This window comes from Phoca vitulina, unplaced genomic scaffold (genome assembly GCF_004348235.1).
Source record: "Phoca vitulina isolate PV1807 unplaced genomic scaffold, GSC_HSeal_1.0 scaffold18, whole genome shotgun sequence".
In the NCBI taxonomy this organism is placed as follows: domain Eukaryota; kingdom Metazoa; phylum Chordata; class Mammalia; order Carnivora; family Phocidae; genus Phoca; species Phoca vitulina.
The window spans coordinates 16225781-16248233 of record NW_022589721.1 but is presented as its reverse complement, the minus strand read 5'-3'; the positions used below and the strand labels follow the sequence as shown (position 1 = coordinate 16248233).

The window sequence follows — 22453 nt, the reverse complement described above, 5'->3', positions numbered from 1 at the left end:
GAGGAATGTTGAAAAAGAAAAACAAAGCTGGTGGCATCACAATTCCGGACTTCCAGCTCTATTACAAAGCTGTCATCATCAAGACAGTATGGTGCTGGCACAAAAACAGGCACATAGATCAATAGAACAGAACAGAGAGCCCAGAAATGGACCCTCAACTCTGTGGTCAACTAATCTTCAACAAAGCAGGAAAGAATGTCCAATGGAAAAAAAACAGTCTCTTCAACAAACAGTGTTGGGAAAATTGGGACTGCCACATGCAGAAGAATGAAACTGGACCATTTCCCTACACCACACACAAAAATAGACTCAAAATGGCTGAAAGACCTAAATGTGAGACAGGAGTCCTTCAAAATCCTAAAGGAGAACACAGGCAGCAACCTCTTCGACCTCAGCCGCAGCAACTTCTTCCTAGAAACATCGCCAAAGGCAAGGGAAGCAAGGGCAAAAATGAACTATTGGGACTTCATCAAGATAAAAAGCTTTTGCACAGCAAAAGAAACAGTCAACAAAACCAAAAGACAACCGACAGAATGGGAGAAGATATTTGCAAATGACATATCAGATAAAGGGCTAGTATCCAAAATCTATAAAGAACTTATCAAACTCAACACCCAAAGAACAAACGATCCAATCAAGAAATGGGCAGAAGACATGAAGAGACATTTTTCCAAAGAAGACATCCAAATGGCCAACAGACAACATGAAAAAGTGCTCAACATCGCTCGGCATCAGGGAAATCCAAATCAAAACCTCAATGAGATACCACCTCACACCAGTCAGAAAGGCTAAAATTAACAAGTCAGGAAACGACAGATGTTGGAGGGGATGTGGAGAAAAGGGAATCTTCCTACACTGTTGGTGGGAATGCAAGGTGGTGCAGCCACTCTGGAAAACAGTATGGAGGTTCCTCAGAAAGTTGAAAATAGAGCTACCATACTACCCAGCAACTGCACTACTGGGTATTTACCCCAAAGATACAAATATAGGGATCCGAAGGGGTACGTGCACCCCGATGTTTATAGCAGCAATGTTCACAATAGCCAAACTGTGGAAAGAGCCAAGATGTCCATCGACAAATGAATGGATAAGGAAGATGTGGTATATATATACAATGGAATATTAAGCAGACATCAAAAGGAATGAGATCTTGCCATTTGCAACGACGTGGATGGAACTGGAGGGTATTATGCTGAGCGAAATAAGTCAATCAGAGAAAGACAGGTATCATATGATCTTACTGATATGAGGAATTCTTAATCTCAGGAAACAAACTGAGGGTTGGTGGAGTGGTGGGGGGTGGGAGGCACGGGGTGACTGGGTGATAGACATTGGGGAGGGTATGTGCTATGGTGAGTGCTGTGAATTGTGTAAGACTGTTGAATCACAGACCTGTACCTCTGAAACAAATAATACATTATATGTTTAAAAAAAAAAAGAAGATAGTACGGAGGGAAAAATGAAGGGGGGGTATTGGAGGGGGAGACGAACCATGAGAGACTATGGACTCAGAAACAAACTGAGGGTTCTAGAGGGGAGGGGTGTAGGAGGATGGGTTAGCCTGGTGATGGGTATTAAAAGAGGGCACGTACTGAATGGAGCACTAGGTGTTATATGCAAACAATGAATCATGGAACACTACATCAAAAACTAATGATGTAATGTACGGTGATTAACATACATAATAAAATTTAAAAAAAAAAGAATAAAGGCACATGCTTCATCAATTCAAAACATTTCATTAGCTCTTATTAATCTAGTCCCTTTAAAAATATTTTTATTAGAAGACTTGTCAGTCAACGAAACAGTAACTTTTCAAGAGTGCCTTTAAAATATTTCCTTTCAAAAGAATTCCAATTAAAAAAAATGAGACAACAATAGGACTCAAGATTGTAAAATTAACATGGATGGTTTGTAGATGCAGTCAGACTTGGGTGAAAATTCTGACTGCACCCTATGATATTAGAGAAGGTTGTTGATTTCTCTATACTTTAGCTTATTCATTTGTAATGTACAGTGAGGCAATGATCAACATCCAGTTTTTTGACAATTCTGTAAAACTTCTCTGTGAACATATGGTAAGCCAGCACTTTTCATTATACAACTGGCTTTTCAGTACAAGTGTTAAATATAGAAGCCTTTCTTCAGAGTAATTGGGTTTAGCTCAGTTGCATTTGTTCACATAGTTCTTTTGCATTTTTCCTAGTATCATAATACTTTCTGGGTATTTCACTGAAAATCACTGTTAAAAATCATTCTTTGACTACACTTAATTTAAGCATAATTCAAATGGGACATTGGTTTTCTATTTTAGGTCAAACCATATGAAACTGCTGATACTTAACAATTTTTGATATACAAGTAAGCAATACCATATGGTTCAAACTATGTATGTATTTTATTTCATCAGAGATGATTTGTTAAACTTAAGGAACTGATAAAAACTGGGGCACAAATTTTTATTCACATTGCACAGATGGAATCCATTTAAAATCTTTTTACTTTTCCAGACAACAGTTATCACTACCTGGAAATATATATTTCACATATTACTTAACAACTATTTTTGAGTACCTAATAAGTATCTGGTACTGTTCCAGGCACTGAAAATAAAATGAATAAAAGTAAAAAATTCCATCTTGTCTCTTGTCACTTCGAGTGAGAGAAAAAGACACACACTTAGTATATTAGATAGTGATAAGTACTAAAGAGAAAAAATAAAGCTGGGGAAATGGATAAAATGTCAGGAGAAGAGTCTATTTGCAATTTTAAACGGGATGGCAAATTAGGTCCTGAATGAGAAAATGCCTGGAGTAAAGGCCCGTCAAAACTGAGAGACCTAACCATACGGGTTTCTGAGGTAAAATCTAAACCCATTCCCTCCACTGTCATGTAAGCTTCCCGAGGACATGGACTGTGTTCTATTTACTGCCAGTCCAGCACGTGTAACGGGGCCTACTATATTGTAGATGCTTGATAATATAAATAAATACGTACAAGTGCTTACACACACTCCCCCCCCACATTGTTGTTGATAGCCTTTCCACATCTAACTTTTTTCAAGATACTATCTCTTGTGGATTTATAGTCGGTTGCTACTGAATACAATGTTATAATTAAGACTTAATAATGACTTCTCAATATCTATTTCCTATTACGGGTCAAATTCCAGGAAAGGAGGAGCCAAGTCTATCTTGCTCATTACTAATCTCCAGATATTGTACCATGCCTGATCCACAATATCTACCAATCTCAAAAAAAAAAAAAAAAAGAATGAAAGGTATGACTGACTGACTGACTGAATGAATGAATGAACAAGGTCATAAAGGATGAAAATCAGAGAACAGCTTAAGGAAACAGTATAAAAGTTTAGCTTGGAGGACGGGACATGCAGGGCCAACAACAGAGCACAGCTGGACATAATGCAGTAAGGCATGGGAACAGAATGTTGACTTAAGAGGCTGATCGGACAGTTGGTATCTTATTTGGAATAGTGAGAGAGGCTACGGGTAGTGGTACTATGAGTGGGAGACGATGCTTCCTAAGTAAGAGCTGTGAAAACTTTATCCTAGCTAAAACTTGGCTCCTCTTTTACAAAAGGAGCTCTGTCAATGAGATAAATAATTTCCCCTACAGAAAGGGCTATGGTTAGAAGAGAACTTAATAATCAACTGTCCAATTTGATTGTTTCTACTTCTAAGATTAAAAAAAAATACTGTAAAGTGTCAGCTTCATCAGCACTTAATGATACAGCCTGATCAGTAATCAACAACCTGCCTTTGAAGAATGTCATGTGATATATGTCTTATTATTCAGAAGTTACCAATATTAATCTCCAAATTTCAAGAGGTGATAATTTAAGGAAATCAAATCAAGCCACATACTAAGGTATTTTCTTAAAGTTGCAATAAAACTCATGAAAAAAAAAACCTATTTAAGAATAAATTCTAAATCAGTAAATTACCTTAGAAAAAGTTACAAAGAAAAAATAAATAATGGGCTGTCCAGAATATACTCAAGTTTAGTTAGGAGATATTAATATGCAATTCATATTAGTAAGCCTTAAACATGTGTAATATTGAGAAATGGATAAATATTATCCTATGATTTCATGTAAAATAAGTGAAATTGCCTCTACTGCCACCTAGCACACCTATTTCTGATTTTGTTTTAGCAGGTGCCCAAACCCCACAGCTACATCTGCTCCCTGGGAGGAGTTGAGAAGGGCCAGAGCTGCACTTCTTTATGTACTAGTACAGTGCAACTAACCACATGAACATCTGTTCCCCCAGGAAGCTGCTCTGAATTCTTGCGACTATGCCAGGCCAAACACTCTGCAAGTATCCTCCACTTCACCTTCGCAGTGTCGACTAAACGGATTTATAATGATTTTTCAAAGTGCTTTCATCACTTGACTACAAATTCCACAAAGAAAAAGACCGTGCAACTACTTCCTCAAGTGTAAGGACCCAGTTTGACTCCCCTTTATTTCCCACAGTGTGTCATGCAATAAATGATACTTTGATGTTGATGTTAATGATTATAGCTCTCTAGGGTCTTCCAACCACTATTTATTAAATCATTTCCTAGCTTTTCTTCCACCTTTACCTTAAATTCAGGTATTTCTGAAGATCCTAGCCGTGGCTCTCTTCTCTAGTCATGCTGTCTATATGGTTTTGTCCAACTACTCCTAAGGCTTCAACTATTACCTATACACAGTCACTGGGAGGCTTTCTACACTGGTGGCTTCTCAGTATTCACACCCTTGTCTAATCACCTCCCCTTTGAATCTGGACCACTCTTCTGAGTAGCTTTAAATAAAACAATACAGCAGAAGTGATGCTGGGCCAGTTCTGGGATTAAGCCTTAGAACTCCTGGCAGCTTTGACTTTTGTACGTTTTGGAGTCTTAAGCCACCATGTAAAAATTCCAGCTAACCTGCTAGAGATCACATGAAGAAACCATGGGGCAAGAGAAAAGGCTCTGAGACTACATGGGGAAAGAAAGATAGCTGTCCCTGCATCCCAAGCTGAGCCCAACTTCTGAACAACCCACAAGCTCAGTGCAGCCACATCCGTGACCACTGGTGAGAATGGGAGAACTGCCCAGCTGAACCTAGGTCAAACTGCAAAACTGTGAGCAAATAAAAGCATTTGCTCTTTGAAGCCACTTAGTCTTAGGCTGGTTTGTTATAAAATAGATCAAACAGCTGGTAAAATCTAAATCTCTAGCCCTGACCACTCTCTGGGGATAATAGATCTAATCTCAAACTCTTAAATTTAAATTTCCATATAGCTATCATCTCCTTTTCAAATTCAACATTTGCTAAAATGGATTTCAGTATCTCACCTATATAATACTGTGTAAGTTGCTGATTTTAAATTCATATTCCTCAGGATTATATGGCTCTGGAGTATTGCTAGAGATTTCTTCTAGAACAATCCAGGTGGGCATGTTCAAATTCCAATTCTTAGTCCCATCATATCATGGGTCTCGAAAACTAACTACAAGCTCAAAACTAATTTAAACAAATTATTGTCCAATAAAAAAAACACATATAAGCAAAGTATGAAGAAACATTCTTTAGCTATATGACTTTGGGCAAGTAACTAAAACTTTTGAGCTGTAATTACCTAATAAAATACTAAAGTTTGGATATAAATGATCTGATTTTACAACAGAAATTAAGATTTCATTTTGACAGTGACATTTTGAATGTAATAAACTAGTAGAGGCAATACAGTGCAGTAGTTAAGAGCAAAGAGCCTGGGTTCAAATCCTTGGAGAAGTTACAGAGCTATTAACTATTAGATTCTGCCAATTAACAGCTCTGTAACTTCTTCAAGCCCCAATTTCCTAGTCTGTTAAATGGATATAAAAATAAGTTTATAGGGCTATTATAAGAATTAAAGGAGCCAATATTTCCAAAGTACACAGAACACTGCATAACATATAATTGTTAAATAACTTCTAATTTCTTTAGAAAACTTAATCACCAGTTTTTTTTCTTATGTACCTACCATATAATAAAATAACCACTTTTTCTTTTTCTTTAAAAAAAGATTTTATTTATTTATCTGAGAGACTGAGCAAGAGAGAAAGATTGTGCACGAGCAGGGGGAGGGGCAGAGGGAGCCTGACCTGGAGCTCGATCCCAGGACCCCGGGATCATGACCTGAGCCAAAGGCAGATGCTTAACTGACTGAGCCACCCAGGCACCCCTTTATTTTCATAAATTTCATTCTTGAAATGTCTCTAAGAAACCCATGTTCAATATAATTAGCTATCTACTTAATCAAAACTTCGGCCTTTAGATCACTGATATTTTTTTGAATAAGGTAGTATACACTTTGTTATTACTAACAGTAGGTTACTAAGAGATAATAAAAAATCTTAAAAGGATGTGGGTTCGTTTTAATCAGTAGTAATAAATATTATTTTCTCATCAAGCATGTTATCTCCATTTCATAAAACAACGATTTACTACTCACCACTGATTGTCTTAGGCTTTTTAGCTATGTATTCTCTCCATTTTCTTGAACTGAGCTGGCTGGGAGGTGGAATGAGTGTGTTACTAATAGCACATGGCAATACAAAGAGAGCACCAACCTGGATAAAACAGAACATATTTTTAGCGACTGCACACTGAGATTAATTCTTAAATAGTGTCACCTGACAATTTTCCACTCGAATTTCACCTATCTAATAGGTACTTTGTAATGCTCTCTCACAAGTCCACTGGAAAAACAAAAACAATGCCCAAACTGTCAGAAAAAAAAGTAAAAAATCAGACCAAGGTAGTCAAACATGGGCTCCCTTTTCCAGTAAGTTACAGATCTCTGAAAACCTTGTTATTCACAATATTTGCTTCAAGTTCAGGTTGTGGTATCATTTCTTTGTGTATCTGCAAACGAGTGAGAGGCTGGGAACGCCATCATCAAAAGATTTTGTCATACTTAGCCATAATTTTATAACCTTTTGTCTGGATGGATTATTGTTCTGGTTTCAAAATTATAATACATCTGTAGGTAATTTCAAAACTCTGTTCCTAGAAATCAGAGATTTAATCCTAATAAGGTATAAACTGCAAAGAAACCATGAATCATATGCCAGAAAACATACAGCAGCTTCTGACTGATTTGTGAGAAAACTCAGCTTATTCATCTTTGCCTTCCCAGGGCTGGGCATACAGATTTTTATTAAATATTTGTTTTCCCAAAGCCAGCATATGATATTTAGGCAAAATCTCAATTTGATTAGGTACTGAATAAAACAAACTGCACTCCGAAAGCTACATTTTGCTTGTTATTTTAGAAATATAAGCTACAACAACCAATAAATAACATTTTTTTTTAACTCTGGGGAAATTTAAGTAAGATACCTTATAGATCTCAACTCTAATGAAGAATGACTTCTTTTAAAATTTTATTTTATTATGTTATGTTAATCAAATACCATCAACTTTTTTCAAAGAAATGGAACAAATAATCCTAAAATTTGTATGGAACCAGAAAAGACCCCGAATAGCCAGAGGAATGTTGAAAAAGCAAAGCAAAGCTGGTGGCATCACAATTCCGGACTTCAAGCTCTATTACAAAGCTGTCATCATCAAGACAGTATGGTACTGGCACAAAAACAGACACACAGATCAATGGAACAGAAAAATCACTCTTAATTGTCACTTGTAGATGGATGAGTCTCATGACATATATGATACTAAGTCAATAATGTATTAGTTTTACTGATATTTATTATCTTATGCATTTTTAGATATACAAATAAGTGTATTAGGAACAAAAAAAAGGGAAAATTAAATGTTTATTTTTGTTATTACAGCCACGCCTTTTTTTAATTCTAAGACAAATGTATTTCACATAATTATTAGACACTAAAAATAAAAAATATTAGCAATAGAAAATAATCATTAAATATAAAAAGATCTATATTTAACTTTGAAACACTAAATCCTAGTTCTTCATACTTGCATAAATAAGACTATGTAGCACAAAATTCATAACAAAAGTATTTTGCCCAAAGGATAGACAAAAGCTGTGAGTATGCTAGATCAGGGCCCAGTTATAACTTAATTATGTAATTATTATAGTTAAAGCTTAACAAATTAGAGATGCTAAATGCAGTTCAATGCACAACTTAAAGCCTGATATTATAAGTACGTCCTACCCAGGCAAAGAAGTAGCCAAATGTTTGAGACAACTTATTCTTGAATAAACATTTGCTACAAATATGAAAATAAACATTTCTAAATCCCATAAACTATAATTTCCTACAAAATACATTTATGTCAACTGTTTATACTGTGTTCAAAACAAACTTGGATTCTGATAACTCGTTCTCACTCATGCACTAATCATCAGATACTCTCTAAGACTTGAGGATGGTGCTTCTAGGTTATCATACTATCTCCAGAATTTAAAAACCAAATACCATTTCAAAACTTTGATTCATTCTTTTCAGTAGGCACCACCTGAACAAGCAGGCACTAAGGGAATCACGTTTCTAACCTTGCAAACTCTCTTCTTAAAAAAATATTTCCTGGGGGGCGCCTGGGTGGCTCAGTCATTAAGCGTCTGCCTTCGGCTCAGATCATGATCCCAGGGTCCTGGGATCGAGCCCCACATTGGGCTCCCTGCTCGCCGGGAAGCCTGCTTCTCCCTCTCCCACTCCCCCTGCTTGTGTTCCCTTTCTCGCTATGTCTCTCTCTGTCAAATAAATAAATAAAATCTTTAAAAAAAAATATTTCCTGGGGTGCTTGGGTGGCTCGTTTGGTTAAGTATCCGACTCTTGATTTTGGCTCAGGTCATGATCTTAGGATTGTGTGATCGAGCCCTGTATCAGACTCCATGCTGGGTGTAGAGCCTGCTTAAGAATCTCTCGCTCCCTTTCCCTCCACCCCTCCTACTACTACCAGCCCCCACCCCTGCTGCTCTCTCTCAAAAATTTTTTTTAAAAATAAATAAAACAAAATAAAAAATATTTCCTGGTCATACAATTAGTAGATATCATGATTCCTTAACAATCTTCTTATTTTTTACTAATCTAATAAAATAAGCTTCACTATAAAAGGTTTTTATTTTTATTCTGGGGCTGATCAAATTTGTTTTTTTAAAGTCAGAAGTTGACTTAAGATCATATAAATCACTAAAATTTAAGTACTATGAAAGCTTCCTAAGGAGGGACCTTGTCCATTTTATTCTCTCCAGCATCTGAAACAAGCCCTGGGCACACAGCAGGCAGTCTCTGCCCCAGCCCCTCACACAAAACTGCTGAATAAATAAATGAAAACCAAGTTATAAAGCATTAGAATTATTTCAAAGAATGAGCATGCAAATCAAAACTACTTTTTTCAAAAATGTAAAAAACTAATTATGACCTAGTATAAAAGGAAAATACAGTGCTTCACATTCAGAGATATGTTAGCTAAATTATGTTTCCAAAAATCATCCCTTTTGCTGCATTAAAGTAGAAACATCTATAAAAAATTCCATCATTTATTTGTCCCTTACTGATAAAGAATACTCTAGTATTTTTTAAAGATTTTATTTATTTATTTTAGAGAGGGAGAGAGAGGGAAAGAGCACACGAGCAGGGGTAGGATGCAGAGGAAAAGGGAAAAAGAGAATCCCAAGCAGACTCTGTGCTGAGCACGGAACCCAACCAATGCGGGACTCGATCTCATGACCCTGAGATCATGACCTGAGCCAAAATCAAGAGTCGGACGCTCAACCAATGAGCCACGCAGGCACCCCAAGAATACTCTAATGTTTTATAGTCGTTGTCCAAGAAGCAATAAAAATGACAATCTAATATACCAAATTTAAAACAAAACAACTGAAAATACGATATAAATATCATTTAGTTTGCTTCTAATATTAGTGTTGCCTGTCTTCAATCACGAGATGCATTAAGGATTATTTTATACCTGTATTAAACAAATTACAGGTATGTATCTGATTTTGACTTGAAAAATTACCTATAAAAGCGATTCCTAAAAATTTCATTTTATCTTCAAAATATCTAGAGGATATTTGGAGCTTTATACCTTTCAGGAAAATATTTCACATATGCATGTCTATCATTCAGGCCAGATAAACTTCAAGGACATTAAAATTAGTTACCAACCATCTTTTATAGCATACTTCACAGTTTGTAAAATATATTCCAATTGGTTTTCATTGCAACTTTCACAACAGGTAAAACAGGGATTACTTACAGTTTACAATTTAAAAAGCTATAAGCCAGTAAGTGGTAGAACTAGGACTTAAATCTAAGTTTTCTAAAGTATATACACTCTTACTTGAGACTTTCTATTCTACCATACTCCTCCCCTCCCCTATTTGAAAACACAGGTGAAATGGTTAATGATATTCTCATTTCCTAGAATGAAGAGGCTCCCCAAAATTAGGTGAACTAGATAAGGTTAAACAGAGAACTATTTAGTTACTTGGGTTAAAGCAGGAACAGATTTTTTTTTTTAATTCTTTGTGCTTTTTTTTCTTTCCTTTTTCTGTCTTTTTCTTTTTACTATACAACTTTGCAAGATTTCTATATGCATATTTTTATAAAGATATATGATCTTATTAATTCGATTAAAGTAAGTTCACCTTATTACTCTATTGCAGTCTGCTTGTTTTCTTCATAGTTCCTTTTGTTGGAGGGGGAGAGAGGGAGTGTGAGGAATGGGGGAGAGGGAGAGAGAATCTTAAGCAGGCTCCACACTCAGCGCAGACCCCCACATGGGGCTGGATCTCACGACCCTGAGATCATGACCTGAGCTAAAACCAAGAGTCAGCTGCCTAACTGACTGAGCCACCCAGGCTCCCCTCTTCATATTTCTTATTATTTTCTCTTTTTCCCACCAAAATGTAAGTTCCACGAGGATAGTTTTCATCTCTCTAATCCATCACTGGATCCCTAATACCTAAAACAGTGTCTAGCACATAATAAGATATACGTTGGATAAATAAGAAAAGATAAATGTTTTAAATTTCACATTAGGTATTCTTTAGAGGATGAAAACACAGGCTAATATTACACTTCAGGCTGTTCCTTCAAAGGCTACTTCATCAAATAAACACTTAAGCACACTATTAAAAAACTTAATTTTATGGAAAAAGAGGCTGAAAGTCAAAATTTTAAGATGTATTTATTTGAGACACACAGAGAGAGAACATGCAAGGGGTGGGGGTGGGGGCAGAGGGAGAGGGGAAGAAAATCTTAAGCAGGCTCCATGACCCAGAGTGGAGCCCAACATGGCTTGACTATGCCACCCTGAGATCATGACCTGAGCCAAAATCAAGATTCAGACGCTTAACCATGAAAGTCAAAATTTTAAATTATCTATAGTCAAGCATCTTAAGGCCAAAATCATTATTTCCATTACTGTATCAATTTTCTAAGGGAATTATAACCAGTATTTGACTATAGTGCCATGGGGAAACTATAATTTTAATAATCATTTTCCTCCCTACAGAATTGTTTGAAATAGTTTATTTGTTGTTAAAATAGTAAAATAATGTTAAATAAATATTGCCAATGAATATTCTGTGCATTAAAAATTGTTTTCATAGAAACACAGTAAATAACCAGAAAGAAAAGCAAACTTTTAGTTTTTCCCAATAAAAACTATACTTGACTTTAAATAGATGACATATATATGTATATGTGTGTATATATATATATATATATATATATATATATAAAAATTGAAATAGCCACAAATCTCATAAACATCACCAGAATTTTTTTTTTTTTTTTAAAGATTTTATTTATTTATTTGACAGAGAGAGACACAGCGAGAGAGGGAACACAAGCAGGGGGAGTGGGAGAGGGAGAAGCAGGCTCCCCGCAGAGCAGAGAGCCTGATGCGGGACTCGATTCCAGGACCCTGGGATCATGACCTGAGCCGAAGGCAGTTGCTTAACCAACTGAGCCACCCAGACGCCCCATAAACATCACCAGAATTAAGAAAGAAAAACTGAGGGATGCCTGGGTGGCTCAGTCAGTTAAGTGTCGGCCTTCGGCTCAGGTCATGATCCCAGGATCCTCGGACAGAGCCCCACATTGGGCTCCTTGCTCAGTGGGGAGTCTGCTTCTCCCTCTACCTGCCACTCCCCCTGCTTGTGCTCTCTCTCTCTGACAAATAAATAAATAAAATCTTAAAAAAAAAAAAAAAGAAAAACTGAAAACTTATTGATAATACCATGAGGCTTTAGAAGTTTTTCTCATTTCCACCCACCTGTCCTACCATGAAAAAGATAATGCAAGCGTACGAATATCTTCTCATATAACTGAAATCAGATGTTGAAGGAGTAGATTAACGATAATCTAACATGTTTTCAAATTTTAAAACTAACAAAATTACCAGTCATGAAGCTTATTTTTGAAAATCTCTTCCAAAAACTTAATATCATTTCATGTCTGCAGAGTACTTTGGTGTTATTATGGGAAGTTCAAAGTATCTTAATATCAATTAGGTCCAAAATCCTTTGTTATATTAAAGAAGCAAAATTATTATGCAAAAACAGATTAACAAACTATATTCCCTTTTCTCACCCATCCTTAAATGTTAAGTTAAAAACAAAACAAAAAACCTATACCTTGCCATGCAAAGAAGAAATCTGCTCCAACAACAACATGGAATTCTGTTTGGTATTGTTTTTTGTCAACCCTCTGCACTAAGGAGTTAAAGAAATGATAGAATGGTAACCGTGAAACAATACTACTCCCTAAAACAAGTTTGGTCCTCTAATTCACAAGGTGCTTAGATTAATTTATTAAAAATTTTAACTGTAGGAATTCACAATTGCTCCTCCCCTTAAGGAAAAGTATTTTTCTAATGCTGAAAATATACCAAGAAAAAAGTGCTTCTATGAAGAGCATCCCTATAAACCACCAGAAAAAGAGATTTGTAAAAACTATAGTTTCTACACAAAAATTTAAGAACACCATGCTAGAGTTCCAAATCCAGGCAACAATTTCTTTTTATATAAAATGTTCTGTTCTTAGGTGTACTTCTAAAAATCCTTTTCTTAAAAGACAGCCTAAATTTGTCGAATATTTGCAGATACATGAGACAGCATTTGTATTTACTTAAGTATATAAAAAGATACAGTGGACTGGTGCTTATATATCCAGCCTGCTGATGGCAACAGAAACATCTGCACATTTCAGGAGTATATAAATTACTCCGTTTTTCTCCACATATTCCTAACATTTCTCCATCCTCCCTACCCCATTAGCAATGAGCAGCAATACCAGAAAGTCTTCTGCCTATTCTAGGAGCATATAGTACTTGAAGGAAGATTTTTTCCTTTTGAAAGTTGTAGAGCTTCTCTTAAAGCCATGGCAATGAAAAATATACTGAATATTATTAAAGAAAAAAACCCCAGCATGGTCAAATATCTAAATGTGGAGGAAACATTCTACCTGACACAGAAAATGTAATCTAAAATGAACATGTAAATAAAAGGATACAACTCAAATTCAATGTCCGACATATAGCAGGAGGGTAGATCTGATAATTTTATCATCTGCACAAATTCTAAAGCAGGGCCATAATAATGGAAAACCTATGAAAGAAATAAGATTATGTAATACTTTAAATTCTACAAATAAAATAAAAGTGAACAAATTAGTGATCAGAGTTTAAAACTTTAAAATCGATCTTTAAAAGCAGGTGTTTACACATTATGCAAGCCAAACATTAAATCCTCTATAGCAGACAAGAATTTCTTCCATTTTAATTCTACCTTTCAGAGTAGAGACAGACATAGAGATTTCTTAGTAACTGAAGAGTTTTAACAGAGGGAAAATGAGTCTGGAAAGAGGCAAGCAAAGGAAGACAAGAGTTCTCAACTTTTCCTGTTTATTTTCAGCAAGACAGACAGGTGACCCAAGAAGCTAGGATATTGAAGAAACAAACTTAGAGCGTTTGCAAGACTGAGAGATAGAAAGAGAAGATTCTCCAGAATGAACTTAGACTGAGTGGTGTGCTGAGATTTAAAAAAAAAAAAAAAAAAAATCCTTGAAAGAAATGCTGAAGAAGTTAAGAGAACTAGCAAAGCCAAGAGTCCTAATTAACAAAGAGAGCTCCACTCAGAGAAATAAAATTGCAGTATTTCTTTGGGCAGAGTCTAAAACTAAGCTACCAGTGAGCTAGTGAAGGAGGACAGATATTTTAGAAGTTGAGGCTACAATACTTCACAAGAAGGGTAAAGAAAAGCAAACACATTTTGAGGAGACTACCCAAAGTTTTAAACTTTGCAGAAAGCTGAGTAATTTCACCATCTTTAATTATGTGTATATGTACACATAAATACACACACGAGAGAGAGAGAGAGATTGTACCCTAAGACTCCCATCCATAACAGCAAAACTTAAATATATTATCCATACTTGAATGGTGTCTTATGAAAGAAGAGACATTGAAGTCATCAATCTTATAATCTTTAGAAAAGAATATATTGGGGCGCCTGGGTGGCTCAGTCGGTTAAGCGACTGCCTTCGGCTCAGGTTATGATCCCGGGGTCCTGGGATTGAGTCCCACATCGGGCTCCCTGCTTATCGGGGAGCCTGCTTCTCCCTCTGCCCGCCGCTCTTCCCCCTGCTCATGCTCTCTCTCTTTCTCTCTCTCTCACTCTATCTCAAATAAAGAAAATCTTTAACAACAACAAAAAAAGAATATAATATTCCTGTGAATGATGGCCATGGTAGGTTACTTAAAGTAAGCAATTAACAACTTAACAACTATTGGGAAATGTGTTTACATCAGAAATATGCCCTTTTTTTGTACTACCCTTTGATCAGAAAATATTACCCATCCATCTGACATCCTTGTAATTTCAGTGACTGTTGTTTTGCACATTCTTGAATTGGGTCTTTTAAAGTGAATTTCTAAAGGGCTTCTATATAAATACCTCTTCTTATGTTATTTTTTCCAATGTGAAAAAAAAAGCCAACTAACTAAACCCTTTTAAATTGCTATATTTCATAATTATTTGCATTTTAAGAATGAACCTATGGAGATATGGGACACAACTAATACTTCTTAAACTGTGAATGAAGCAAATGTCAGTTAGTGTAATCCCTTTCCTCATTTAACCTTCGTAATAACTTTGTAAGGTAAGTGTGTTACTGTCTTCATTTCACGAATGAGTTAATCAATCTACCCAGGTTACAACACCTTATAGGTGACAGAGCCAGGTTTCAAACCCAGGTCTACCTAACATCAAAGCCTGTTCTCTTTCCAGTGTATCATATTCCCTCCAAACTGAGTCTCAGAAAGGTCCCATAGCAAAGTCCTCACCAAAGGAAGTTTCAGGCCTATACTGATCTAAAGTTAGGATCATTCCATTTTAAAAACAAAATAATGATAGTTTTGCCAACATTCAATGCTGGTAACACAGTATAATTTAAGCGCTTAATTATAATTATAATAAAAATTATGCCAGTGAGCACATTTAAGCACATATATTAGAAAAGTTAATTTTAAGATTCAAACATATCTTATAAGAACAAAAATATGCATGAATGGATGATTGCAAAATGAATTAAACATAGATTACCTTCGGTAAAATGTTCTTATCCTTTGATGGTATTACCCTTTTGGCAAGAATACAAGGATTTAAATAAGATGTACCAAAATTCTTAGGTGTGACTCCTTTTAAACAAAATTCAGGAAAACTAATTTCAAATCCAAACTGAAAAGAAACCAAAAGAACACAGTTAGAAATACCATGAATAAACTTACAAAGACCAATACATCTTATTGCAATGTAAAAGTTGAGAAGAAAACCACATGGAAATATATTTTTGATTCCTCAACTCAAAATGTGGTTCTTCCATTTGTGTATACATCCTTCCTGTTTTAACTTACATATGGATCTTTTCATGAAAAGCTCTCTTTGGCCCTATAACAGCCCACAAGAATGTATTAAGCCCATTCTGTGCAACCCCAGAACCAAACAATTTCCTTTACATATACTTGTTCAATATGTGGCTTCCTATCAGTCTGCAAGTTCTGCAAAAACAGAGCTTGTCTGTCTTATTCAAACAAATTCTTAGGACAGAGCCTCACACATAGTTTGCTTTCAAAATAAACTGTTGATGAAAAGATCAATTCCTGTAGAAGCAGTAATAGTAGGGGTCTTAATAGTAATGGTAACAATGATACTAACATTTAATGAGTGGTTACTTTGTGCTTTACGTAATTTCACCTTCATAAAAATCTATGAGATAGGAGCTATTATGACCCCTATCTTACAGGTGAAGGTAACTGTGGCACCAAAAGGCTAACTATTACCCAGTGTGTCACACAAAACTAGCAAGAAATAGAGTAGGGATTTCAATGTGGACAATTTAACTCCAAAATCTATGTCTTTAATCACTATAATGCCTCTATGCTAAAAGCTATTCTCCACCAAAACAAGTGATTTCAAGTTTTAAATTCATCTTGTGGAGATATGAACATTTAATTTCCTATTCATAAAAGAATCACATGAAAAGAACTCTGCCATTATTTGTGTGTATGCAAACATGCAGTTTCAAAAAATGTGTACAAAAACAATTCTTCTAGCTAATTCTATCCTACAGGCTTCAAGCTGGCTCTGTGGTTTGTTTACATTAAAACCACTTGCAGAGAAGGTTTACCTGCAGATTGAACTTTCCCAAAGTGAGGATGAGGCAACATGTAAATCAGCAAGAAGGACCCAATCACATTAATTCCTATTGTCTTATTAGAAGTTTTTTTTTTTTTTTTAAGATTTTATTTATTTATTTGAGAGAGAGAGAAAATGAGAGAGAGGGGGTAGGGTCAGAGGGAGAAACAGACTCCCCACCAAGCAGGGAGCCCGATGGGGACTCAATCCAGGGACTCTAGGATCATGACCTGAGCCAAAGGCAGTTGCTCAACCAACTGAGCCACCCAGGCGCCCCCTTACTAGAAGTTTTATTAAGCCATAGTTAAGGGTGAATTGAAAAGGAAAAAAAATCTAGTAATTAGTGCAATAAATCTTTATAGAAATATAAGACCCAACTCATGTTCCCATGCCACCCCGAACAAACATTAAGAAACTTTATTGTTTTTTGGTATTTTTCTTTAAGATTTTATGTATTTATTTGTCAGAGATATAGAGAGAGGGAGAGCACAAGCAGGGGGAGCGGCAGGCAGAGGGAGAGGCAGGCTCCCCACTGAGCAAGGAGCCCGATGTAGGACTCGATCCCAGGACCCCAGGATCATGACCTGAACTGAAGGCAGATGCTTAACCAACTGAGCCAGCCAGGCGTTCCAAGAAACTTTATTGTTTTAGTTTTACCTATATTCAAAAATATATAAAATACTAGATACTTACTTTAACATGCACACAACTTATAAAAGCCACTCAATATATTCATTCATCATAAAAGATGCCAAAATAGAATTGGAGTCTCATAGAAATTTAAGATCAGAGAAGTTGAACTAATCCAATATTTTCATCTTGTAGTTGAAAAATCTAGGATCTTGTGAGGTTAAAAAAAATTGTTCAAAATCAGAGCTGATTAGTAGAGAGTAGTGATCATTTAAAGTAGTATTATAGGGCACCTGGGTGGCTCAGACAGTTAAGCGTCTGACTCTTGATTTTGGCTCAGGTCATGATCTCAGGGTTGTAAGAGTGAGCCCAGTATTGGGCTCTGCCCTCAGTGAGGAGTCTGCTTGAGATTTCTCTCCTTCTCCCTCTGTCCCGCCCCCTGGTCCCACTCTCTCTCTCCCTAAAAATAAATAAATAAGTCTTAAAAAAAAAATAAAATGGTATTATAGTTAAGATGTTCTAAGCAGCTTTCCAGTAGTTTACACATGTAATGAAATAAGGCGTCTTGGATAAACAACATGAACTCAACTAATGTCAAATTCTATATTTTTAAAAGACTGTTAGATTCTAGAGCTGCAGTGTCCAAAAGATAACCACGGTGATTATATAATTAAAATAAAGTTTAAAATTCTATTTTTTGGTTGAAATCATCACATAAGTAATCACACATAAAGTGCTCAGTAGCAATATAAGGCCAGTGGCCACTGTATTAGCACAGGCGGAACATTTCTATTATCGCAGAAAATTCTTAGTGCTATTCTAGAACATCTTTATGAGGTACATTTTCATTCAAATTCATTTAAATTATCTGTGCTGTAAATAAAGCTGAAAGGCCTGCTTTACAAACTGTGATAACTGAGAAATCCACTTACCTTTCTTTCCCATATCTGAATCTTTCCCCTCCATAATTCCTTTGAGTCAATAGCATTTTTGAGATCCTCTAAAGATACAACATTAGCAGAGAGGTATTCTGCAATTTTCTGACAATTCCTATAAATAAAAGATTATGATGGTTAAATACAGGGTTTTATATCTTCCTTAGATTTAACGGTTATAGTTAACTATAATCCTAACAGGCAAAAATGCAGTTTCTATTGCTGCTTTTATCTACTAATATTATAGAGCATCCCTTAAGTCAGTCTCTGAGGGAGTCACTATTACATGTCCATTTAATCTCAATATCCCTGTTAAGAGGAATTACCCTTAACACTACAGATGAAGGTACAGATTTTCCTATTACTACTTATTAGCTTAAAAGTGTCAGATATACACATAGGTACACACACACACAGACTTAGTATCAGTCCTTTATCTTCAAAGGGAGAACTGCTCTCCTAAATTTTTCTCATACAGCTTTGTATGGAATTCCATAGTAGCACTTATCACAGATGATCATGACTATTAGCACTCCTGTTTCTCCCTGTATCTCAATGAACAAGATCAAATCTTGCTTTCTTAACTCATCAGCATCTATTGCTGTGCTTGGCATAAAGTCAGTGCTCAATAAACATTTGTTAAATGAAGAAAATCATGAAGTTAATAAATCCAATTGAATACTTCTTTAAGGATACAATTGGTCCTTACTAAAATATCATAAAACACAACCGTATATACTTGTTTCTACATTGCACATAAAACAAAAAAACAAATATGACATAACAAATCCTGTGTATCCATGTATCCATGGTATTCATCGTGGTGCTCAATGAACAATACACACTTATTTAAAAGCACACAGTGTGTTTAGATAATTAATGCTCAATAATGGTTATAAAACAGCATTGATGATATTTACTAAAAACTTAAATACCTCAGGAATATAAAGTATGAAACAAGAAAAATCTAGATTCTTCTCAATAGATAAACCTCTAATAACAGTATGACATAAAACTATCTTGTCACATTAAAAAAAAAAACTTCAAATCATAAGTCTATTAAAAACAGGATACCATGCTAATTGTAAAGACAGATAACACAGAGCCAATAAAAACAGAACAGCTTACATTTCACAATGATTTCCTGCTATAGTAATCTTTGCTGAATACCATTCCTTCAAATGTTTTAGTGCTCCCACAGTAGGTAGACAGTCTTTCAATTTAGGAGGATCTTTGTCCGAGGGCAACAGTATTATATCTATCATTGCTCTACCTAGAAAGAGAATAAGGCATTTTCGTAATTTTTCTGAAAATCAGAAATGTCTCAAAATAGTACCCTAAAAAATTGAATTTTATATTTATTTAGAATACAAAGAAGGATTTTAACTTTAAGTTCTGAAATTCTTCAAAACAATACACATCTTTAGGAGTTCAAAATTTCTAAATGTTCATCATTGATTTAAAGCCTTGTTATCTTGAAATAGCTAGCATATGCCAGGAAACAATGGAGTCTATCATAATTACTTGCCAATTATGCACCAGTGCTTAATTATATATATTGCTCTTGAGATCATCAATGCTATTGTTGTACTGAACAGAGGAAAAAAAACTGGGCAATTTCAGTATATTTTTCTGTACTTAATTTATACAAAAGGGAATGAATTAATATAAAATTGTAATGTTCAAATAAATTATTTCTTTGTATAGGACAATAAAACCCTCAGAAAACTCAATTTATACTGACAATATCATTAGTTCCTAAGAAAAAAAGTATAACTCCATGAAACTTCACATTTTATGAAATTATAAATTTACCAAAGGACCAAGATAATATAAATGAAACAGAAACCAAATAGAAATTTGATAATGAAAGCATTCTAATTTGCCTAAACAGCAACTATATGTTTCAATGCATATTTTGAATTTGACACATTTCATTTAAAAAACTGATGTTTATTTATCTATGTATTCAGTTATTTTCCATGTGGGATCTTTATACTAAAATAGGATCTTGAATATAAGGATTAGATGATGAGCTATCAAGTCCTTCATGGTAATCACATATGCTTTACTCATTATATACTCAGCTCCTAGTACATGACATACAATACATGCAACAAATATCTGCTTAATAAATGACTTTCAATGATGACAATATTCAAGAACGCTCTTCAAAATTATTTATAGATGCCAAATTGTACCTCACTTTAGATGCCAGCTACTTGATTGACACAAAGAAAGATAAATTTAAGACAGAATACAGTTTTAAGAATAGTATGATGCAATATTTTATAAAATATGCTTTCCACTATAGTAAAAAAAAGGGGGGGGGCTTTGTAAAAAAATGCTGAGTAGGGGCACCGGGGTGGCTCAGTCAGTTAAGTGCTGCCTTCGGCTCGGGTCATGATCCCAGGGTCCTGGGATCAAGCCACGCATCGGCTCCCTGCTCAGTGGGGAGCCTGCTTCTCTCTCTCCACCACTTGTACCCTCTCTTTCAAATAAATAAATAAAATCCTTAAAAATAAAATGCTGAATAACGGGTTCTTTTACTGTATAACTTTCTTTTTTTTATTTTTTAAAGATTTTATTTATTCATTTGAGACAGAGATACAGAGAGAGAGAGCATGAGCAGGGGAGAGGCAGAGGGAGAGGGAGAAGCAGGCTCCCTAATGAGCCAGGAGCCAGTTGCAGGGCTTGATCCCAGGACCCTGGGATCATGACCTGAGCCGAAGGCAGACGCTTAACCATCTGAGCCACCCAGGCGCCCCTACTGTATAACTTTCTGTTTGATAATGTATATAGTGGCCTCACACCTTATAAGAATGTTATCCAAATGACCTAGGTTAAAGAACTTCTTTCTCCCAGAGGTATTCATAGGACTAGTGTTCTATAGAACATACTGTGGAAAACAATGGTATGTAGTGGAAACATTCCTCAGTAATAACTACATGAGGAAACGGAGATGGGTATTTAATTTTCTAAGTTCTAATTTCTGTCTAACTAAATAAAAACAATTAAGAGAACTGTAATGTCTCAGTAATATACTTTATTAAAGTGTGTTTTGTGTCAACTTCAATTAAAAAATTATTTTTCAGAGTGCCTGGATGGCTCAGTTGGTTGAGCATCTGATTCTTGAGTTCAGCTCAGGTCATGATCTCAGGGTCCTGAGATGAAGCCCCACATTGGGCTCCGTACTGGGCGTGGAGCCTGCTTAAGATTCTCTCTCTCCCTCTCCCTCTGTCCTTCCCCTCCCTCTAAAAAAATTTTTTTTCATTTTGAATTTTGAAATTAGAAGTGAGGACACTAGCATAAAGACTGAATTCATCACTCATTCATAGAAGGTATAAGATAAGATATAAATTATTGAAAACATGGGGCACCTAGGTGGCTCAGTAGTTAAGCGTCTGCCTTTGGCTCAGGTCATGATCTCAGGGTCCTGGGATTGAGCCCCACATCGGGCTCTCTGCTCAGCGGGAAGCCTGCTTCTCCCTCTCCCACTCCCCCTGCTTGTGTTCCCTCTCTCGCTATGTCTCTCTCTGTCAAATAAATAAATAAAATCTTTAAAAAACATTATTGAAAAGTCATAAAATATTACCAGGAGCAGGAAGTTTATCGGACAGCTGATGCAAATTTTCTGCAGATTCTTCATATAGGCTAAAATAAAAGGGTAAGTTAGAAAAACACACCCACACATTTCATATAATAATGATAGGTAATATTAATTAAATGGACCTATGTGGCAGACACTATTAAGTATGTTAAATGCATTATCTTATTTGATCTTCATGACAATCCATGAGGCACTACTATTATTATTCTTACTTTAAATAATTTGCCTCAGCCACATAATTAGTAGGTGTAGAAGCTAAGATTCAAACACTGAGTCCAACTTTTTAGCCACACCATCAAAAACAAACAATACTAACAAAAGAGGGGGGAAAAACTCTAAATTATATCTAGTATATTAAACATAAATCATAACTAGTAGACCAAACATTTTTCTGAACCCTAAAAGTAAGTATTGCTAAGGGTTTAATAAAGAAGGCTACTGCTTTTCTCTGAATGGCATACTACAGCCCTGGATGGAAAATATGATGATGTCCTCCAATTCTTCCAAATCTTTTCATTTTATCCAAATGATGATTTTTTTTCTCAAAAGTTTATTATATAACATAAAGTTACTTAAATCCTTTATTACAAACCTGCCATTGT

General features: G+C 35.5%; 1 protein-coding gene across 1 annotated transcript in view; it reads right to left on the bottom strand.

Moving 5' to 3' along the window:
• MTBP (MDM2 binding protein) overlaps positions 1-22453 on the bottom strand; it is a 70280-nt gene that overhangs the window by 40916 nt on the left and 6911 nt on the right. The window contains exons 5-11 of the mRNA XM_032415969.1: positions 21837-21895; positions 19370-19514; positions 18239-18356; positions 15585-15719; positions 13495-13589; positions 12618-12690; positions 6492-6609 (exon numbers count right to left, since the gene is read on the bottom strand). Of these exons, the coding sequence (XP_032271860.1) occupies positions 6492-6609; positions 12618-12690; positions 13495-13589; positions 15585-15719; positions 18239-18356; positions 19370-19514; positions 21837-21895 (743 nt within the window). The remainder of the gene's footprint in view (positions 1-6491; positions 6610-12617; positions 12691-13494; positions 13590-15584; positions 15720-18238; positions 18357-19369; positions 19515-21836; positions 21896-22453) is intronic.